General features: G+C 40.0%; 1 protein-coding gene across 3 annotated transcripts in view; it reads left to right on the top strand.

Moving 5' to 3' along the window:
• LOC128781969 (transducin-like enhancer protein 4) overlaps positions 1–20827 on the top strand; it is a 94068-nt gene that overhangs the window by 46429 nt on the left and 26812 nt on the right. For 2 of the 3 annotated variants that reach the window (XM_053932012.1, XM_053932010.1), the window contains exons 7-8: positions 4278–4482; positions 4889–4905. In XM_053932012.1, coding sequence (XP_053787987.1) covers positions 4278–4482; positions 4889–4905 — 222 coding nt within the window. The remainder of the gene's footprint in view (positions 1–4277; positions 4483–4888; positions 4906–20827) is intronic. The other variant, XM_053932011.1, reaches the window with a different exon arrangement.

Raw genomic sequence — 20827 nt, 5'->3', positions numbered from 1 at the left:
TGACTTCTCAGGGTCTGTAAGAGGGAAAGAGGTAGATTAGTGCAACACAGAGCTGCTTGGAAAGTATCCAGTAAAAACTTGAACGTCTTCCAGGAAAATAAGCTTTGAATGTGCTGACTATAACAAGAGAGCATTCAAAGCTAATTTGTTAGTGGGTTTGTTAGCACATTTTACTTAAAAGTTGATCTCTTAAGATGTGTTGGGCAAAGAATTAAGCTAAGCATCAAAATTTAGAATGATGGTTCTAAAAATTACTGTTACTCAGATAAAAACCTTCAGCAAATCTTTTTTACCTGTTTGTGTACATGTGACTTTGGAGTTATTTTATTCCTTACTCTAGACAGCCTAGAAGAATATATAGAAAGGAAATACCATTAGTAGCAGCCAGATGTTATCTTTATTTGACGTGTGTTAAGGTGTTTTGAAAGCTTTACTTCAGGTTTTTATTACTCAGCTGATTTAAATTATCATCTTTCTAAACTTATTGCTAAAAAGAATGCAGTCTTCTTTTTTTGGCTTCTTTCTGATTGCTGTGTTTACACTGTGCTCTTACATTTTGTGTGTGTTGAATACACCTTAAAAACATTGCAATCTATTTTGTAATTCCATAGGGTGTATTTCTTGCTAGTAACTGTTGATGTTTTTATTTTCAAATAATTCTGGAAAATTTACAGCATCATAAAGTCTACCTTTCCAAGTTTTCACCTATTGTGCATTAATGCTGAAGATGTATGCTTGACTTTACACATACTGTAGTCAACTGTGATGGGATTGTCTGAAGTTAACCACATGCTACACATGCTAAGAGTTCATAAATAACATGACCAAAGATAACAAATTAAAGAGAAGATGGAGAAGGGGAAGAGAAGGCATTACAGCAACTTCAAAAAAATTATGTAGTTGCTCAGTTGGCTCATTTTCAGGCTCATTTTTCAGGCTTCCCTTGCAAGTTTTTAAATTGTGTCAGGTTTTATGATCTAAATTCATACTACAGGCAGAAATAAGTGTGGACTTTCTTCCATAGTGAATATTTCTTTGTGTGGAGAGTAACTGTCTCCATACTTACTCCTCCATAACTTTGGCATTTTGATGACTAGAGGAGCTACTTATCAAAACACTTTTTTACCACTTCGTAGTATTAATCTCATGCCCACTGGGCTAAGGAATTGCCCATTTTTCTATAACTTCCCATTTAAAGAAAAAGCTGCATGTAGGCTGCCTGATGCTCACCAGTGATGCCCATAAGCAGTGGAAAAACAAAGTCAAGCTGTTATTGTGTAGGTATTTTAATACAGTAATAGGAAATGACAGAGATGTCACTTCATCTTTACCTTCTTAACTAAGCCTATTAGCAAACAGCCTTATTAATTATGTGATTATATACTTTTATTTCCCTTTCCACTTATATATTTTGAGAGCAGAAACCTACTCAGTGTTTCACTTGTTTCTGGATTTGGACCAGTGCCTCATTTTTAGTGTTCAGCATTGCCCCTTGTATTGGAGGAGTCTTTCATAGTCTTTCCCGTACCAATCCAGTCATAGTCCACGATCCTCCTTCTGTTGTTGTTTTGCTCTCATCCCATCTAACAGTATGCAACAATACTATCCTTGTGTGGTACGAGATGTGGAGCTATGCTGAAATTTAGCTTAGACTTATTTCGCAGTCTAGTTTTCATACCAAAGCATTTTCTTTCTGCTGTTACGAAGTGACTTAATGGCACTAAAATTCTGCTGTATAAGTGAATGACACTTTGTCACTTCTGAGGCCATATTCTTACCAGATTTCAGGTTCCAATTACTTCTATTGGAAGAACTTGGTCTCTTCAGAAAAGCTCTCTATGGCAGGAAGGCTCTGGGTTTGGTTTTTTAATTCACCACTCTCTGCAGTTATTTTCAGAGCTCTCTGCAATTCAACTTGCAGTGAAAACACTGATTTTTGGGCAAGAGGGACTGGGGCAACCCAGCTGTTCTGGGTTATCTCAAGCTGCTAGGCTACTACTCTTAAAGACAATTATGTCTGAGTCATTAATGATATTCAGTATATCCAAGCTTCAGTCTGTGCTGTTGTCTTGCTGAGTGAGCTATGTAGAGAGATTCCTAACAAAGAGAAGTAAAAAAGGGCATTACGTTCACAGTGTGGTTTTCTTCCAGCTCTTTGGAAACCATCCTATGTCAATAGAGGAGGTCATATAATGCAAATTAGGTAGGTCAGTAGGCAGTTCTGTATGGATTGTACAATAGTGTGTAATGAGCGTTCCTCTTCAGTTGACAGTATAATAGTTAACAAGGGGAAAGCTCACTGTTGATATTCTCAGGCTCTTCTCAAAGTCTTTACTTTAAGCCACTGGCAGATTCAGACAGAAATCTTCATGCACTGGTATAGCACATTCTCAAATAGGAATAGGAAATTCCTTGTTCAGAAAAACCAGGTAGCAGAACACAAATTATTCCATTCATCCCTTTTCTTTTGCTCGTTCTTCTCCTCCCTCCCCAAGTCAAGGCATGCCAGATTGTTGTAAGGCAGTCCTTTTCAAACCCTGAAGCTAAACAATACACTATTTTCTCTGACTTTGTTTCATTGTAGTTAATTTAATATTCTGAAGAATGAAGAATGATGCCATAAGAGCATCAAGCAAGCAGAATGGGTTTGATGCATTCTACAAGAAGGAGCACCTGCTGGAATGACATGGGTTCGCAAGCAGGAAAAAGATTTACCCTTGCCTCCTTCTTCCACTTGGAAGAATGTTCTGTCTGGGTTTTTGTTTGTTGGGTTTTGATTTTGGTGTCTGCCTCCCACTCTCTTCTGTATTTTTATTCCCCCATAGCTTTCTTGCCCTATTTTCTCTGGTACTGGTCTGGATTAGATGATGTGTGCATGCTGCTGCTAATCTGATTCCATTGCAAGAGGTTTGTTTCCAAGCAGAAGAGAAGGATCTGTACTTTCAGGGTGGGGTGTCAAGGGAGCTCTGTGTAAAGTGTGCTGCAAGGGTTATCTGGTGTGCTGTGACTTGCAGCCTTTTACTTTCAGCTCACCTTTATATTAGTAAGTCCTAAAAGTTTAAAGTGGAATGGTTTTATGCAAAGTAAGTTAGTTTTTATTTCTTCTAAAGTCCTGTGTACAGTCATGCAGGTGGGAGAGAATAATCCTAGAGGACTTAGGATTTGATTTATCCTGAGCAATAACTGCTTGAAAAAGAAAATTTCAGGGGTAATGTGGTTTTTCAATGAACAGAAATTAGTTGGATAGTTAGTGTATAAGCCTTAGACCTAACCAGATCTCTCTCGGGATGTATTTAACTAAACTTTTTCACCTGTTTGGTGTTTGTTGTTGATTTGTCAGGGTTTTTTTTCCGCTGCCTTCCCAGCAAATAGGAACAGTCTATCTACCCCACAGTGGTTAGTATAGCACAGAGCTTGATGCAGCCCTTGTTGAGGTCAAGAACTCCAATTCGAACCTCTCAAGGGCTTTCTCTCTGTGTTGCCAGTGTACTGGTAAAAATGACTTTAAACTCTTGTCAGTGCAGTTACTGGTGCATGCATCACAGTCCCACTCAAATAAACCTGTCACAACACAGAGTCAGCAGCTAGAGAAGAGTACAAGGGCAGGCCTCTAGCTTTTCATTCGAGCATCACTAAACGTGCACAGAGTGCCCAATTATTTCAGCATTATTGAGCAAGCCTACAAGAGGACCCAAGCCTTGCTACATTAGATTTTCTTTAGTAATTTGCTCAAGTACCGCTGAGGACACTTAAAGGGCTTAAAACGGTGGCTGCAACCAGTTTCCTTTTCTGGATTGTTAATTCAGGTTTTCTCTTTCAAATTAACTTTCACTGCATGCTGTGCAGTAGCGCTAGGAGAACTGTTTAACACTAATTTTCTCAATTTTCAGCTTTTTTTTTTTTCATTATATTACTGCTTTTACAGTTACATATGTTTTGATTAGATGTGTACATGGTGCATTTCTACTAGAAAGAGAAAAGCATAATACCTTTGTCAAAAAAATAAAAAATTCACCAAAATGATAACATTCATTTGCTTTCTTTTTTTATTTTTTAATTTCTGTTGTTGTTGTTTTCCAGCTCAGTCTGAGTTTTACCAAATATGTTGTGTCCAAACATCTGGACATTTTTAAGGCACCAGGATGTTTGTGAGCATTGATATCTTGGATCGGTTAGATGCATTGATTGATCTGATCAGTCACGGTTAATGTAGGTGATCAGTTAGGCAATCCCCAGCTCTCTGAACAAATTCAATATCTGTGTTATGTTTTTCACAGCAGCAACAACTCCAGGCCCAGCACTTGTCACATGGACATGGTCTTCCTGTGCCGCTCACTCCGCATCCCTCGGGCTTGCAGCCTCCAGCCATCCCACCCATTGGCAGCAGTGCTGGTCTCCTGGCACTCTCCAGTGCACTGGGGGGGCAGTCCCACCTCCCAGTTAAAGACGAGAAGAAGCACCATGATAATGATCACCAAAGAGGTAGGCGCTGCCAAAGGAGTCTGTGGCTTTGGTTTCCTTCTTTTTTTTTTTTTTAATTTTCCTGTTTAAAGCAAGCAAAGGAGGAAGAGGGAGGAGAAATTTTCAGAAGAGTTCCTAGCTAATTACTTTAGTGTTTATTATCTAGCAGTAGCCAGAAATCATGTTCAAATGCTAGAAATCCAGTTTCATAAATCTGGCTATACACCATTAATAATTAACTGTACAGAAAGTTAACATCTGTGCAATTTCTTATTTAACAGACATCAGGATTCTTTCTTCAGAGTATGATAAATGTATAATTTTATGTAAACTAACTAGTATTTTTCTATTTCTTTCTTCCCCCATATGCTCATCCCCTGCCACCATATCTCCCCCTCCTCACGCACGGGGGCTGCTCTGCACGCAGACAGAGACTCCATCAAGGTAGGATTCCATTTCGTAGGTGTAAAGGGTAGCTCAACAGAGCTGTGTGAACACTGTATTTTTCTGAAGTGTGGCGCAGAGTGGTGGAAAAAGTCACAAACTGGAACTGGGTTGTGATGCTTGTGTTGATTGGCAGCACCCTGCATAGCCTAGTGTGTCACATTTAGGCAGTGGCTAGTAGTGGGGCAGCTAGGATTGCAAGCAACATGCTGATGAGTGAGTTTACTGGAAGAGCACTAAGGCTGTTCTTGGGTGGAAAGAAAGGTCTGCCTAGAGTCTGTGTCCAAGCTTTTGGGACAGAAAGAATAAGCCAGTAGTCTTAAGTCATTTGGACTCTCTGTATTGTAATTCTGGTATTTCCTTATAATGCAGTTGAGGAAGGAGAGCTATGGCACTTACAGGGGGAGATGTGGGGTACTGCCTGCTGTCCTGTAGTTGGAGAGGAGTAAGCTGCCCTTCCCTCTACCCTGATGAACGTGGTATGGAAGCTTGCACTGAGGATTCTGCCTTCGTTTTCTAAACATTAATTTTCAGGTTCTTAGTGACTCTGCAGCATACCTGTATCCTGTGTAAGGTGATGTTCATAAGTAGATGTAACATACCTTGCAACTTGCATAATTTTGAGTATTCAGTAATAGATACAAGTATGATTCAGTGAAATGTGGTGCTTTTCCATACTGATAGCCATCAGAGTATCTCAGCTACTCCTGGGGTTTTCATGCTGTAGATGGAGAGATGTGTGTTAGCCCTGTCCTCTTCCTTGATGGGTCTGCTCTCCTAGTTTGCTTGGTTTTCAGAAACATAAGGTCAAGCCTTATTAGGTGCTGCTGATTGTGAAAAGATACACTTCTCTTAGAAATTGCAAGACCTGTACCAACCTTATGGAGCACTTAGAAACAGTTTGTCAAGTTTCTAGTGATGCTTTTTTTAGGAAAATATAATATATTCTTGGAGTTGGGGAAGTGATGAAAGAGATGTTCACAGCATGAGTCTAGTGTTCATTAGACAAGATTAGCAGGATATTGTCAGGCAGATATTACTAGTGTTCCCTTATGGTGTTGGGAGAATCATGGTTCTGGGTGCAGGCTTTGCCCCCACTAGAGGTCTGTCCATCCAGGGCTGACACAAGAGGTGACACCTTGGTTCCTTGGCAACTACAGGTGGGGACGTGTCCCACAGCCTATCCCAGCACACTCATTCCGCCACTGGCACTCCTGACATGTCCCAGCCAAGCGCAACTGAGCCAATAGCTGTCAGTTTTGCTGTTACACACATGGCTCTGCATAACAACCAGGAGCTGACAGGAACTGTCAGTTTTCACTGTGAGCAGAAAAGGCACTGAAGCCGTCTATCTGCTGACATAAGACAACAGCGTGTTGGATTTCACTTCAGCCTCTTTGTCATGAGGGCTGGAAATGGCTAATACTGCTTAATGTGATGAGGTGGAACCACACATTTATGATGATTTCCGTAGAAAACCGAGTCTTCACCATGAACAGATAAGTTTAGTCCATTTCCCTTTTTCCTGCACTCAAAATAACAAATGCAAGTGGGGTGGATACCTAACTGTGAGAGAACAAACCCATGTGGTTTCTTGAATGACTTAGCTTACCTATATAGTTGAAACCATGATGATTTCATTCAAGAAAGTGACTTGAGAACTGCGAATATATGCCATTCACTGTTTCTAAACAATATATGCTAGTCGTGTTTCTGTAACACTTGTGAGGTGTTGGGGCGTTTGTGCTGGCATGGATGTTAGGGTGAGCATTTGTACTGAAAAGGCTGATTTTTCTGAGATTGATTCAAAAGTGCTGTTACTCATACAGCTTCCAGAAGGAATGAAGGGCATCTACTTTGTGCAGTTTACTTTGAAATGATAAGTAGATGTTTGTCTTGCACGGTGCTCAGGTTGTGAATTGGCTTGTGTGTCAGCATTATGGGGCTTATTGCCAGCTTTGTAAGGTGAAATAGTTTGCTGATTTCCTTGAATGTTTTCAGTGATGCCCAGAGTAGCAGTTAGTTGCTTGTTCAATCGATCCCTCCTCCCTTAAGTGGTTCCTGGTTAAGAGAGGCTTTTTATGATTGTCTGCTGTGTGACTTGAGACACTTCTTGTCAGCCAGAACCAGCTGGAGTCTGTGTGCTTGTATGAAATAATTTATTCATGCAGGATAATGCTCCTTAACATTTAACAGGTGATGAACGTGACATAAATTTCCTTCTTCCTTTTAATTTTTCCCTTTCCTCTTCCAATGTGCAAACAGGCAGGCTGTGGTACTCTAAATAGTAAGTAATTTTTGGCCATCTGTCAAAAGGAAATTTCAATACAAATTTAAATTAATGATGCCTGAAATTTTTTACAGCTCCTCTAAAAGCCTCTAATGTGCAGAAAATTCTGAATCTGCTGGTAGTAATTAGTGTAGCATGTAATGAGGATATGGGCAATGTTATACAGCCCCAGTGTAACGTTTTGATATGGTAGCAAAATTTTGATTTATATAAGGTTGTGCCTGGGTTTAATTGTGAGAGACACTTTAAAGTGTTTTCTTGCTGATATAGATTATTAAGCAGAGTGGATTTTAAAATAGCTCATGATGTGTAAATTTATGCTTTAGTGTGCAATTCAGATAACAAAGGTCCAGTACACATTACTACAAAGAAAGGAATTCGGCTGAAATGACCCATTTCTTGCCACTGCTTACAGTACTTTGGATTTGCTGGGCAGTTTTCTTACTGAAACTTGCTGTCTCTAGCTGTGCTAGCTCTGACTCTCCTCTTAGTTCAGGCTGGGGAAAAGGCAGTTCACATCACTCTACCAGACATGACATGTTATGCCTGATCCTGCCCAGCACCTCCCCTGACTGAGTAGTTCACTGCTGAAACTGAGTAGTCACCTTCAGGTAACATGAGATTGTCAGGAGCTGTTCCTAAATAATAGATCAGCATTGACACAGCAAGCTCTGTGGAGAAGGGCATCTTTAGGAGGTCTTTGATTTCTTCTTGGATCCAGTCCTCCAAATTCTTTGCAAAGTTTGAGGTATGGGAAAATTCTAAACGCAGTAAACTGGGTCATGGGAGTGCTCTTTGTGCAGTGGCAAGGCTGTGGAGCAGACAAAAGGAAGGGAAGGGTGGCATGTGCCAGGGCTGTGCTCAAAGTGCAGCCCTGGCTTAAGGGCTCTGAGGGAATATAATGTGTTTAGACAGAAAGACAAACAGCTCTGCAGTAAACCAAACAGCTTTTCATGGAGGACTTGGTGTGTCTCCTTTTCAAAGCCATTAAACTTCTTTTTTTAAAAGAGGAAAAAAAAAAAAAAGGGAAAAGGATTATTATTTTAAGATGATTCTTTCTTGCAAATTGCACTTGTACAATTTTTTGTAGTTTTTTTCCACCTCCTGTGAGAACTCTTGGTGTAGGAGACATAGCCTTCTTTCCAGCCCCAGTATCGTCTCTGGGACAAATGTGGCAAAAGTTTCTCTGGTGCTTCACAAGTTCCTTTTCTAATACATTCCCTTGGGAGAAGCTATGGAAACATCTTGTGTAAAAAAGCTCCACCTGACAGAAAGTAGTGTAGTGCTGGCACTCTCTGCCCATAACTCAGTGCAGCAAATGGAATGAAGGAGCTCCCAGATGGTGGCCAGGCTGTGCGCCTGCCAGAGGTAGCCTGGATGTCCCTGAGCAGATTGTTCAAGAATGTTAGAGTCTCCTGAAACATGTGAATTCACACACAGGATCCAACATGTGTAACTTTTTATCTTTTCTAGTGTAGATCTCTTATTCTTTATATGCCTGTTATGCTCTGCCTTTCTTTTGGGGTTGGTTGGTTTGTTTCTTTGGGTTGTTTTTTGGTTGTTGGGGTTTTTTCCTTTATCTGATTTTTAAATTATTTGGGGCAGAGACTATGCCTATAGTAAGACTTGCCAAGGCAGTGAAACCTTTTTTCACTTTGATCTGTTTCAGCAGTAACAAGTGCCAATAATTGAAAATTGCAGTCTTGTGACAGGAATAAAATAGTTTGAGATTCCTCTGGGGGGAAAAAAAGAATTTTAGAAGAAAGATCTGAAATAATGCATCAAATGGAGCTTTAGGGTGGATTTCTGGCCAACATACTGGTGAATTGGGAGAAGTCTGTCAGGGCAAATTGAGGTGAATTTAGAAATAAAATTACTTTTGCCTTAATCTGTGTGAAAGCTAATAATTACATATGTGGGCGATATAGGGAAAGTGAATGGATGTGATTCCCACATTCCATTTACATTTGTGGTAGCAGGTGCTCCAGTGCTTCTCAAGCTTTTAGCCACTATTAAGTGTTTAGACCTCTTTTCATTTAGTTGTGAGTAGGCTGCTTACTCCTGAATCTGTGAGTAACCTGATGCTTGGAGGAGTTGTGTGAATGCACTTCTGGAAAGTACAAGATATTTTAAAATAAAAATGCCCCAACATACACTATAAGACTTCTGGATATTACCAAATGTAATTAGGTTGCTGACTTTGTTCTTCTGATAGAGGAACACCACATAAGCTGCTGTTATGTATTCTATGGATTTTGCCCTAATTGTCAGGTTTCTTTTAATTGGACTTCCTCTAGAAGTCTGAGTGTCCTGCCAAATGTCTCTGCATTCAGTGTCTTGTAAACAAGCCAAAAAATGTGGTTACTTGTTACAAACTTAAAGAAATTTGCAAAATTTATTTCCTGATCATTTTGTTATTTCGCCAATTAATCACCATTCAGCTAAAAAGCACTTCACAGGCTTGTTAAAATCCAGACATTTCACACTCACATCATGGATTCTGTTTGTACCTTTTGCTGTTCAGGAATGAAGAATTGCATTTATTTTGCTTTCTCTTATGATGAAGCGGTAGTTTTAAACAGAGCAGATTTGAACTACACTCTCTGCAACAGGTGTGTTTTTGATGTTCGTGGGTGTTTTGGGGGTAGCATTACCAAATAATAATGAGTAACTTCTGTTGGCTTCTGATACAGTAATTTTTTCAGTATTAATTCATATCTGCCTCTGGGTGTGTAAGCTGTGCCGAATGTAACAGGTGCCCTAATTCCAGAAAATGTGTTGTAATTGTTTGTTTGTGGAACAGATGAATAAATATCTGTGGGGCATAGCTGGTCCTCAGGTGGTGAACGTGAGTGGATTAATGATGTGATTGAGTGCGACATGCTTGTTTGTTGCAGTCTCGTCCACTAACTGTCTGCTGAAGCAGAACAAATATTAATTAGCTAGTCCTGTTGGTTGTCTCAGTCTATCTTATGGAGATGATTTTTTGGCACTGCTTTTTTTTTCTTGATAATCTTTTCATGGCTGAACTTGTAGTATGTCATTCAAGCCTTGTGGTTTTTAAAAGGAACATGAAACTAAACCTCAGGTGTGTATCTCCCTGCTGTGTTTTTGTCTTCTTTCCTCCCTCCCCCACCCCAACTGAGTTTTAAATTTCTTTCATTTGTGCAGTTTCACATCTTTAGTCTTTTTCAGGAGGTCATCTGGGAAGTTTAATTTAGTGTAGAGTACTCATATGAAAGTGACAGCATGTAATCTGGCATCAAAGAATTAGCTGCTTCTGCTAGTTTTGATGGCTTCACCTCTCTTACCCAATAGATTCCTGCCCACTTCTGTCTATTAATGGCACACTGTCCTCTTATCTTACAGCTTTCTGCATGTTACCATAGGGTGATTTTTACTCTGTGGTGTGCCCACATTTGGTCAAATTCCCATAGTGCATCCCACTGTCAAGCTTACATATTGCCACTTGGTGATTTAGGGTAACTCAGATATTCTTTCTCCAGATGCTCTCCTCACCCAGAAGGCAAATACATACATGGGCTGTAATTTCTAACCTGAGCAGTCATGTCTAATTATTTCCATGGCAACAGACTGTGATGTTGATAACACAGGATTATGATTTCACATAATGGAGTTGGAAGAGGAAGTTTGCTGGAATGAGGAGGTGGGTGGAAAGGTCTCCAGTGCGAAGGCTTTGACAATATAATAGCTGGGAGAAGAGAAGTAAAGGGAGGAAATTTGTTTATTCTATCTCTTCAAGTTCTCCGTATTGTAAGCATGCAATTAAAACCATACTTTACATGCTGTTAATTCATGTCTTACACTAGTTTACTCATGGTGGATGAGTTGGAATGAGGAACACATTTGCAGGTCAAGTTACATAGGTGTTTGTCAATGTAATGGGAGAAAATAAACAACACGTATCAATTTTTGTCAAAAGTGGGAGACAGGCTAGGTTTTTGCCTTAGAGATTTCTGCTGGTGCTGTGATTTTTTCCTTTTTTTCTTTTCGAGTATGTAACATTTTGATTTTGTCTCTAAAACCCTTAGGTCCAAAGTAACTTGAAACATCCCTTATTTTTACATGAATCAACGGATTCCTTGGGCATGCAGATTATCTGCTAAAGGGAGAGAAGGAGTGCGCCTTCTGGATTCAGTGACATGTATGACATACATTGGAAGTTTCTGTCATATGGGTGAAGTCACTGAATGCTAATAGTATATTTGTATTGCTCTTATCTCTGTTCTGGCACTAGTAAAGGAGCACATTCCTAGTCCAAGATGATTAGGTTGATTTTAGAATAAGTTTAGGGAAATGGGTAGTCTGACTGATATGCAAGTTGTTATGCAACATTGTTGAGTGCAACATGAACTACAAAGTTTTAGTTGTGCTTTGAGGGGAAAAAGCAATTAGACTGGCCAGCAGGAATTGGCCATTGAGGGAAGTTTGCAGGAAAATTGCACTGTTTCCTGCCTCTCTTTGGTACAGCTCTAATTGAGTCGAATAGTTAATTAAATATCTAAAGCTCGATTAGCCTATTCTGCATAGCAATTTGAAAAGTTCTGTCTTTTCTTAATCGACATTTGGCCTTTTGAAGAACAAAAAAACTGGAAATGCTAATGTTTTTCATCCAACTAAGGGAAGAAAATAAAAATGTCTCCATAGCAACAAAGCTTCTTTCTACATGGTTTCCTAAAATACGCCTGAACCAGAAGCAGATGCCTGATTTGAGAATCTTGCCTTCTTCAATGTAAACAAATAACTTATAGGCAGGTGTTGGAAATAATATGGAAATCCTATTAAAGAGCCCTGGGTTCCTGTCAGTCAGGAAGCCCCTGCCACAAAGGGGTTGGTTGTCTGAATAAAGGAGGCAGAGTAAATTCTCATTAGGCTTTAGCTTTTCCCAGGAAATTATTGTCTCTGCATGCTCTTTCTCCTGCAAGTCTGAATGCAAGCCGTTTCTTCTACTGATCCCTTCTGCCTCTCTTCTGCTGGATTAGTGCTTGATGTCAGTGGCGGCTGTTGCTGCTTGGGGCACTGTGTCATTTGTGATTTTAACCCCTGTTACCTCCTGCCTGCAGCCTTGCCTTGACTGGTGAGAGGACAGCTAGGGGAGATACCTGACACTGAGAGCAAGGGAAGTTCTCTATGTGAATTTATAAATTTTGGTAAAGGTTTTGGCATGGATGGTTTGCTGGTGTCATGTACTGGGCTTTCAAACAAAAGTGTGTTTTTTCATGTGTCATGTGGCTAGAAGGTTGATGAAATGGTCTTGATTCTTTTTAATCTTCTTTTGAAGAAAGTACCTTTGAGAAAAGGTACTTGCCGTCACTTATCTGTTAGTCTAGTGTGACACCTTTGCATTTGCACTTTCTGATGTCAATTTTGTCCCAGGCATGGCTGTACTGAGGTCTGCCCTACAACAGCTTATCTGCCACCTTACCTGCAGGCTGTAAACTTCAGTGCAGGGCAGGTGGGAGCAGGTGCTGAGGACATGCTTTGTATGGGTCTCTAAGCTGGAAACAGAGATGATGTGTTTGCCTCCTCACATCCTGTGTCTGCATTCCTTGTCATGCCAGACATAGTGGTGCTCTTAATAACACTCTGAGGGTTAAATGTGGATAAACACAAAACAAGGCTTCTGAAAAGCCTGAAGATTATCATGCAGCATTTCTCGGACTATAGCCCCCGAGACGCACTTCATAAAGCCAATAAAGCGCACACTGGTGGTCTCCTGTTGCCCTGGCAACGGACCACAGGGCACCGTGTGTGTGAAATGCATGAACATCTGCGAATTAATCTTTTTAAGTTTGTTCTTTCCTTGGCACCAGTGGAGCTGTGGTGGCTGGTAGCAACAGGGCCAGAGCTGGAGGGTACCCCAGGGATGCCCCAAGCTCCTGGCAGAGGGGGTGGAGCCAAATCCTTCCCCAGCAGTGCTTCCCACAATGAAGGGATTGAAGGAATTCGGCTTGATGTCATTTTTTTTCTGAGATGCTGTTAACTTGCATTTGGGTGCATGAGGGGAAGAAATTTAAAAAGTATTTTTCCTAATCTGAGGTATTGTTTGGCTTGTCAGTCTTACATGAAAAAATAATCCAAGAGGAAAACTGAAGTAAACTCCTGTGTTCACACAACATTTTTACTGGACTTCACCACTCATGTGCTTCACTGTCACAAGACTGTAGAAGAAACAGAACTTGAGGGGTAGAAAATCTCACAGAAATCGTAAAAGGGAGATGTGTAGCAAAAGTCAGCAGTGTGGCAGTTGACCCTGGCAAGGGGCCCAGCTACAGTCATGCTTAAGAGATGCAGATCCTGGAGATGGTATTTTCCATTGCCTCCTGAAGGAATTACAGAGATCACTAGTGCAGGGGTTATTGACTTCCTGTCGGTTTCCTGTTAGGTGCTTGGTGTTCTCTTCCTTTGCCTTCTGCCACCCTCACCCCTGCTGCAGTGCACCAGGGTACGGGTTTTACGTCTCGTTCCAGAAGCTGTGCTGGCTGTTGGCTCTGATTGCTGGCTGCCAGCTCAGGGCTTGCCCCAACTTTCCACCAAGTCTCAGGGAGGACTGTAGGGGGAACACTGTGAATGTTTTATCATCAGCAATTGCAGGATGCAATCAATGTTTTAATGAAGTATTGGAAGTGAAATGCCACTTTAATCTGCTAATTGCATTAAAAGGACAGCAGATTACTCTTCTTTTTCATCTGCAAATTTAACAAAGAGTACCAAGGAGCTTTTAAGTGAGGTATAGCAGCCAGTCCAGTGCTACTTGTTTGCATACGAATATTATTAGGCACAGCTGCACCTCTGTTTTTCTGCCACACAAAAGGTGATGAATACAGCTGTGGGAGTGTTCTTAATGCATACTTATGAATAAGTGGGGCAGAGGGGTAGGAGAAGGAAAATATTCAACATGAATTGTTCCTTTTTTCCATTAACCGGGTGAGCTGTCTATCATAGATTCACCATACAGAGAAGCTGGCATGTTTCAAGCCACTATATTGTTTGAAAGAGAGCATACAGTATTTTCTTTGCTATATTAATTTGGACAGATCAAAATAAACAATAACACTGGTTTTGCTAGCAGGGTCCTGCTTTGTCAGACTGGCATGTTCTGCAGAGCTACAGTGCAGGAATATGGAAAAAAGTCCAGGAGAGGTGTCTCTCTCCCAGTTACAGCGACCCCCAGAAGGGTTTTCTTCAGTTGTGTGTGGTTTGTGTTTGGCACAGACCACACACAGCATAAAACTCTTCAGCTGCAGCAGTGTATTCCTGAGTCCTTTTCTCTTTTTATTATATTAACAAAGTGGACTGACTGTATGGAAATCATTAGTTACATCGACTTGAAAAGCCAGTGCTGACCTAAATAACATAAAGCTTTGCCTTGTGATCTTCCAATACCAGGCATTAGGAAATCATTCTATCTGGCTTGTAGTAATTGTACCTATGTGCTTATATTTCTTCTTTCTCCCTGATACATTTGTTGAAGCCATATCTTTAGATTCGATACTTCTGTCTCACCTCTACATTTCTTTTAAAAATATCAAACTGCAGTTTATTTTAGCCCTGGAAGAAATTAATGTTTTGCTTTTCTTCCCTGCTTTGAGAAAAGTTTTGAGCCATGACCTCCAACTACTATTTTGTAATGAGTCTTGCTGTCCAATACTGCAGTTATTGGAAGAATTCAGTGTCTGAATAATTTAAAAATAATCTCTTTAAAATCAACTACAGTAAGCATTGTGAGCTTAGAGAAACCTTCTGTTATTTCCTTGCAGTGCCGTATTTTTCTGAGTGCCTTGTCAGTATATATAATTGACGTGAGAGTAGCAAAGGGACCCCACCTTAAGTATAAAGGCATCTGTCCATGATCAGTTTGTTGCCCTTAGAAAAAGCAGTGTGTGCTCACGATCTAGGGTAGCCTAAAAGCTTTGTATCACACTGCAGGAGTTTGAAAGCAGTAAAGTTATTTTACAGACCTGTAGGACTCTGGTGTGCTTTTATGAAGGTTTTCTGGTTAAGAGCGTTACCTTCAGCTCTGGCGAAGGCTGGGGATGCTGTTTTTCTACACTTCTTCCTGTTCTGCTGGATGAGGAACAGGAGACACCATCAAAAATTGTGATGTTATCTCTCTTTCCCATTCTGTCTAGAGTATCTAGCATCAGACTGTTTCTAGTGTATCTAGCATCAGAGGTTTATCCCATTTAATCTGCATAAGTCACAACTCTTTTGATATGAGGTGTTTTCTGTTGTACAGTACCTCTGTTGTGTCTTTGCTTTCTGTGGACCTTAAGCAGTTTTACAAATCCTGCAAATGACTATAACAGTCCTGCTAATAATAATAAACAGACTTCGTGTTGTAAATAGCAATAACCTGATTTTTAATAGTAAATCTAACGGAAGTTTTCCACCAAGTAGTGTAGGGCTGTAGTGGGTACTAACAGCTGTGGTGATCACAGCGTGATGGAGCTGCTGCTATTTAGTAGAGAAATGTTTCGTGATTGTTTTGGACAGAAAGAGGAAGAAAACTTTATTTGATAGAAGAAGTCTCTCATGTTGACAACACACAACACCAGATTGCTACAGTGCAATCACTGCAAAGCCGCATGTTTTGCAAACAAAATATGTTGCAGATTCTAATTATAAAAACAAAAATATGTTCTTTAATTTGACATACATAGAGAATTTCTCTTTTTCTAAGCCTTAAAACTGCCAGGAATCCCCTCTGGAATACTAGTTGCTCAGCATGCGCAACTGTTACTGTAGATGTCAAGAATAAAATATTCATAAGTGTATTTGATGTTGTATTCTGGCTCAAGATACATATCTGTCCAACACTGCACTGTGATGTATATGTAAACTGGTCATAGGAAAAACATTTGTTCATATCTGGGGTTGTTCTTGCCAGTAATGAGATTAAATCAAAACAATCACCATTTGTTACCTAATTTGCCCATTTTCTTAATGTTTGCTAAAAGTTTAAAAATAATACATTAATGTAATGGAGCAAATTGTGACAAAAGCCAGCAAAATCGGGGAAGCTCACATCTGAAGGTGGCTGTTTCCCATATTTAAATGGCAATGAAAGTAAAACATGTAATGGATTCTATGCAGTAAGACTGCTTTGTCCTGCTCTTTGAAACTGTAAACATGAACCTGTGTGAAACCTCTGGAAGAAGGTGAGTGAACATTTGAATTGTGTCAAATGAACTTGGGGGGCAGTAGAGGAAGAGAGATATGTGCGAATAAATGCATGTTGCCTCTCTGCATCCACGTGTCTAACTACTGTGCTTATTTTTACCTACACTTATATACTCTCTGGAGAGAACTCTTTTACAATTTGCATGAAAAAAAGGAAGAAAAATTGTACACAACCTTGATTGTGCTGTATAGAGATCAAGCAGCTAGTAAATTGATGCATGCCTAACACTTGTATGTTAGAAGCTGTGTGTTCTTTATATCAGAAGCAAGGTGTTAGAAGGCGTTAATCCTCTAAACATGAGTGCTTTTCAAGATCACAGGTTACCATTGCCCTCTCTTACGTCAGAGTGTGCCTTATGTTCCCTTTTCTGCTGTAGGACATCTGGTGGTTCCATGGAAATATTTGAAGAGCCATCGTTTAGCAGTTTGAAGGGAAAGCCTTGAATAATTCACATAACAAATGATTAGGCAAGCACTTGTCTATCTAACTGAATTATTCTGCATGTTTGCTGAAGCAGTTAAGCAGCAGAACAGCATTTTCTTCTCTGGAGGCTTTACAGTGGTAGTATTGACCCACCTAGTTATTGGGTTTCAGCCTTTTGTTGACACTGTTGTAAATGAAAGCAGTCTGGACAGGCACTGAGCAGCTGGGCTGGATAATTGTGAAGGATTCATGCTTGATGCTGTTACCCTCAGTGTTTATAGTGGGTTGTTTGCTTTGACTTTTGTTGAGCTGTTGACAAAAGCATTAGATACAAATGGGAACAAATAAAGTGGTGAGATGCCAGGAGGGCTTGGCAGAAATGATGATTTTCATTCCAACTTAAATGGCAAATGTCGGCACTTGTCTGGATGGGTAAAGGAAGGTGTATTCAGCATTTATGTGCTTTTCCCTCCCCTTTCCCTTTCTTTCCTTACTGCTAAATAGTTTTTGGCAATCAGGTGAATAAAAACAGAGCAGAGGCAATTTCACCATTACCTTAACTCCTTGGCACTACGTTTTTGAATCTCTCTCTGACTGTGGATGTCTTGCTGGGAAAATCCAGTTCCCGAAATGAAAGGATTAGTATATAAAGGGAAGGGGAGAAAAAAAAAAAAAACAGAAAAGGATGGGAGTGTAGAACGGCTAGAGATGAGGAAAGAGAGGCTTAAATAGAACAGTATACACTAAGTAGTATAGCCAGCAAAATTGAAGTCATTTACTGGAACACTTTTAATTTGGTTTAAACAAAATACTCTTTTGTATATTCAAATGGGGAGTAGCTCAGCTGTTGTGAAGCCAGAAAATTAATGGTATTTTTAGTGAAATAGCAAACGCATGTCAACAACATAGCTGTGGATGATAATGTTGGCATTTTATTCATGAGGAATTATCAATGCAGGTTACTGGACAACATAGTGTGACTGGAATGATTGAGCACAGGGGGGAAGCAGCTGTCCTTCTGTAAAACGATTTCATTTTACATTTATTCGAGAAGAGAAGGAGACAGAAAGAAAGCATTTAAAAAAATATATCTGAGATACCTATCCTTGTGGTTTCTGGGTCCCAGAGACTAACCTCTTGACCTCTGTCTGACACATAGTTTTCTGGCTATCCTTCTTTTCAAGTCTTTCTTGAGGAATGGCAGAGAATAGATGCAGAAGAATATCATCACATTAGAATATCTTTGCTGAAAAGGTAGTTTTGGCCCTGGAGGAGCTCCAGGCTTACTCTAGCCATCACTGGCACTTGAGTTTTGTGCCTGAGTATTGTTTGATTGGGACCCATAGTGCATCTAATGTGTTGTGAAATATGGTTATGCTGGCTGGTTGTGGAGCAAGTTAGCATATGATCTGGAAGGTCTTGCCTCTTGGCAGGAGAGATGCTTTGTGTTTATTATTTTGACTGTAGTTTTCTTGTAGTGATCAACTTCAAGGTGTTGTGCAGGTCAGCTGGAAAGTGGCAAGTCAAGTTCACAGGGGTGAAGACACCACTGCCGTGGAAGAAGGCGGCGCTGTTCAGTAGTGCTGTCTGAAGGCATACAAAGGTATTCCTTGCCTCTGCTGTAACATGTGCACTTGCTGGTATCTGAGGTAGCCACAGGGTTTTGGGGTACCAACAGTGTGGTATGCAAGGTATTTTTTGTTGCCTGCCTTCATGGATCTTCAAGTTGTCCTAAAATCAAACGCCATAGTAGCCAGGTAATCATGGTATTTATGGACCCATTTTGAGTAATCATCTGTAAGTGTTTTCATTATTCACCTTTGTTATGGTTGCCGTATTTTTCCTGCTCTCATCACGATAAGAAAAGACGGGAAGCACAAAAAGAGATAAGGAAGAAATTGCCTTTTACTGCTGTCACTGCTAACATGCAGGATGTTTGTTGTGTTAAACCATAGCCCTGTTGACATCAGCAAGAAGTGTTTTGCCCAGATGTTAAATACTGTGAGATCAGGCCTAAATTTGTTGTTAATTCTACAAATATCAAAACAAAGGGTAGAAATACCGAGCTATTTCTAGCAAACCTATTTAGGAGTGGTGTTACTGTACATATCAGTTTGTGCATGATGAATCCCCAATTCTTTTCTCTTTGGAAATACACATAACAGTTCTAAAGGGAGCTAAAGGTATTATGATAGCAAATTTCAACCTCGATTGAAGGTAAAATGAGGACTTTTTGAAATGCAGGTACTTAAAGCCCAATCAAAACAAATATATTCCATAACCGTGTTTGAACAGCATTTGGAAAACACAGTTTTGGATCGCCTAAATTGTATGAGAATTCACAAAAACTAACTTCTGAATGTTCTGTGGCATTACCTTACTTTTTTTAGACACACTTGGATAGTTTTGTGTTTTCATGTGAAATGTACTTTCCCCCGTACTTAGTTACACAGAGTTAGCTCGTTAGGGTAATCTGCTTTGCCTGCTGATCTGTAAGAAGTTTTGCCCCAAGTTTGCTTGGAGTTTCACAGAGTTTGGACCAGGAAACAACAAGAAGGTGCTTCTGGAATGAATTTGCATTGAAGTTACAGTAGTTTTGAGTGGAGCAAGGAGGGAAAGAACTGGTGTACTACATAGGCTGAGATTGAATTGGACTTACTCAAGTCACAAAGTGATTATGCATCAAGGGGCAGCATTTTTCTGCACTGTCTGGTGTGAGATAGTACACAGCTGGAGTTCTAAGCTGGCCAGACAGGAATAATAGTGAATGTGGGAAAGAACATTCAGTAATAGGAAGCACTAAAATAAGATGGAAATAACAGTATAGCAGATAGATGAAGCCCTAAATCAGTGGTGCACATCCTTCAGCCACAGAAGGTCTTAACTGGCAGCTTGCCATGAACCAGTGGGCTGCACTATTTTGAATATAATTTATATTGGATTATAATCAGAAAAGCACAGACTGTTTGTTTTTCATACTTAAGTAGTGCTTTAAGTGCAAACATTGCATAGCAAAAAACCATAAAAGACACTGTACCTGGTGGGTTATAGTAAACAAAGTGATGATGGAAAGACTGGCTCTGCATTTCTGCAGAAATCAGGGCGGTTCATCTGACATCTGGCTGTCTTTGGGAAATTTTACACATTCTGAAGTAGGGGCTTTAGGGTCACACAGTTTGGCTGATGAGTTTTAAATACAATGGAGAAATACTTCCTCTTTTACATTTCTTATGTCTGAATCATACAGATTTATGCAAACTAAGAATTGGCTAAAGTTCTATGTTTGTAAATTTTCTGGAGTTTAGTACAGGTACTCTGTTACAGCAATTGGATTGCTCTAATCTTCTAGTTGTGTTTTCACTGATAGAAGGAACATTGATTACTCCTTCCTCATTTTTAAATTTCAGTCTAGCATATGTAATAGATCCATTTTGGTGATATCAGAGTACCTGTAAATCTTCAATCCATGAATCCTCACAACAACCCTGTAAGGGAAAGAAACACTCTCTAGACTTCTGAAATTACCCTGCTTTTTGAGGCATGAAGAGGAATTAATTGACTTCATGTGATCAGACAAAAGAGCAGACTACTAAACCTACATTACCAAAATACAAGCAGTTTTCCAACCCCACTTTTAATTTTTAGCTCAAGCATCAATGTTACTTTGTGATCCGTCTGTACCTAATTCTTCCTTTTGAAACCTCGCAGTGATTTTGAGTCCTGTTCTTGGCAAGTACTTGCATACTTCTAATTTGACCATTTAGTCCTTTTGAGCTATTTCCAGTTTCATTTGACTGTCTAATTTCTGCATGTTTTTGCAGAAGACAAGCTTTGGTTGAATTTTTCATCCTTCCTTCAAGCTTGATTATACTGTGTTTCTGTGGCTCCTTCCACAGCAGGTTGTTGGACACAGGACTGAAAGGGATACTGAGCATGTTTTCAGATCATACAAAACTGGGAGGAGCTGTTGACTCCCTCGACGGGAGGGAGGCCCTGCAGAGAGA

Source organism: Vidua chalybeata, chromosome Z, assembly GCF_026979565.1.
Source record: "Vidua chalybeata isolate OUT-0048 chromosome Z, bVidCha1 merged haplotype, whole genome shotgun sequence".
In the NCBI taxonomy this organism is placed as follows: domain Eukaryota; kingdom Metazoa; phylum Chordata; class Aves; order Passeriformes; family Viduidae; genus Vidua; species Vidua chalybeata.
This window is presented reverse-complemented; position numbering and strand designations above follow the sequence as displayed.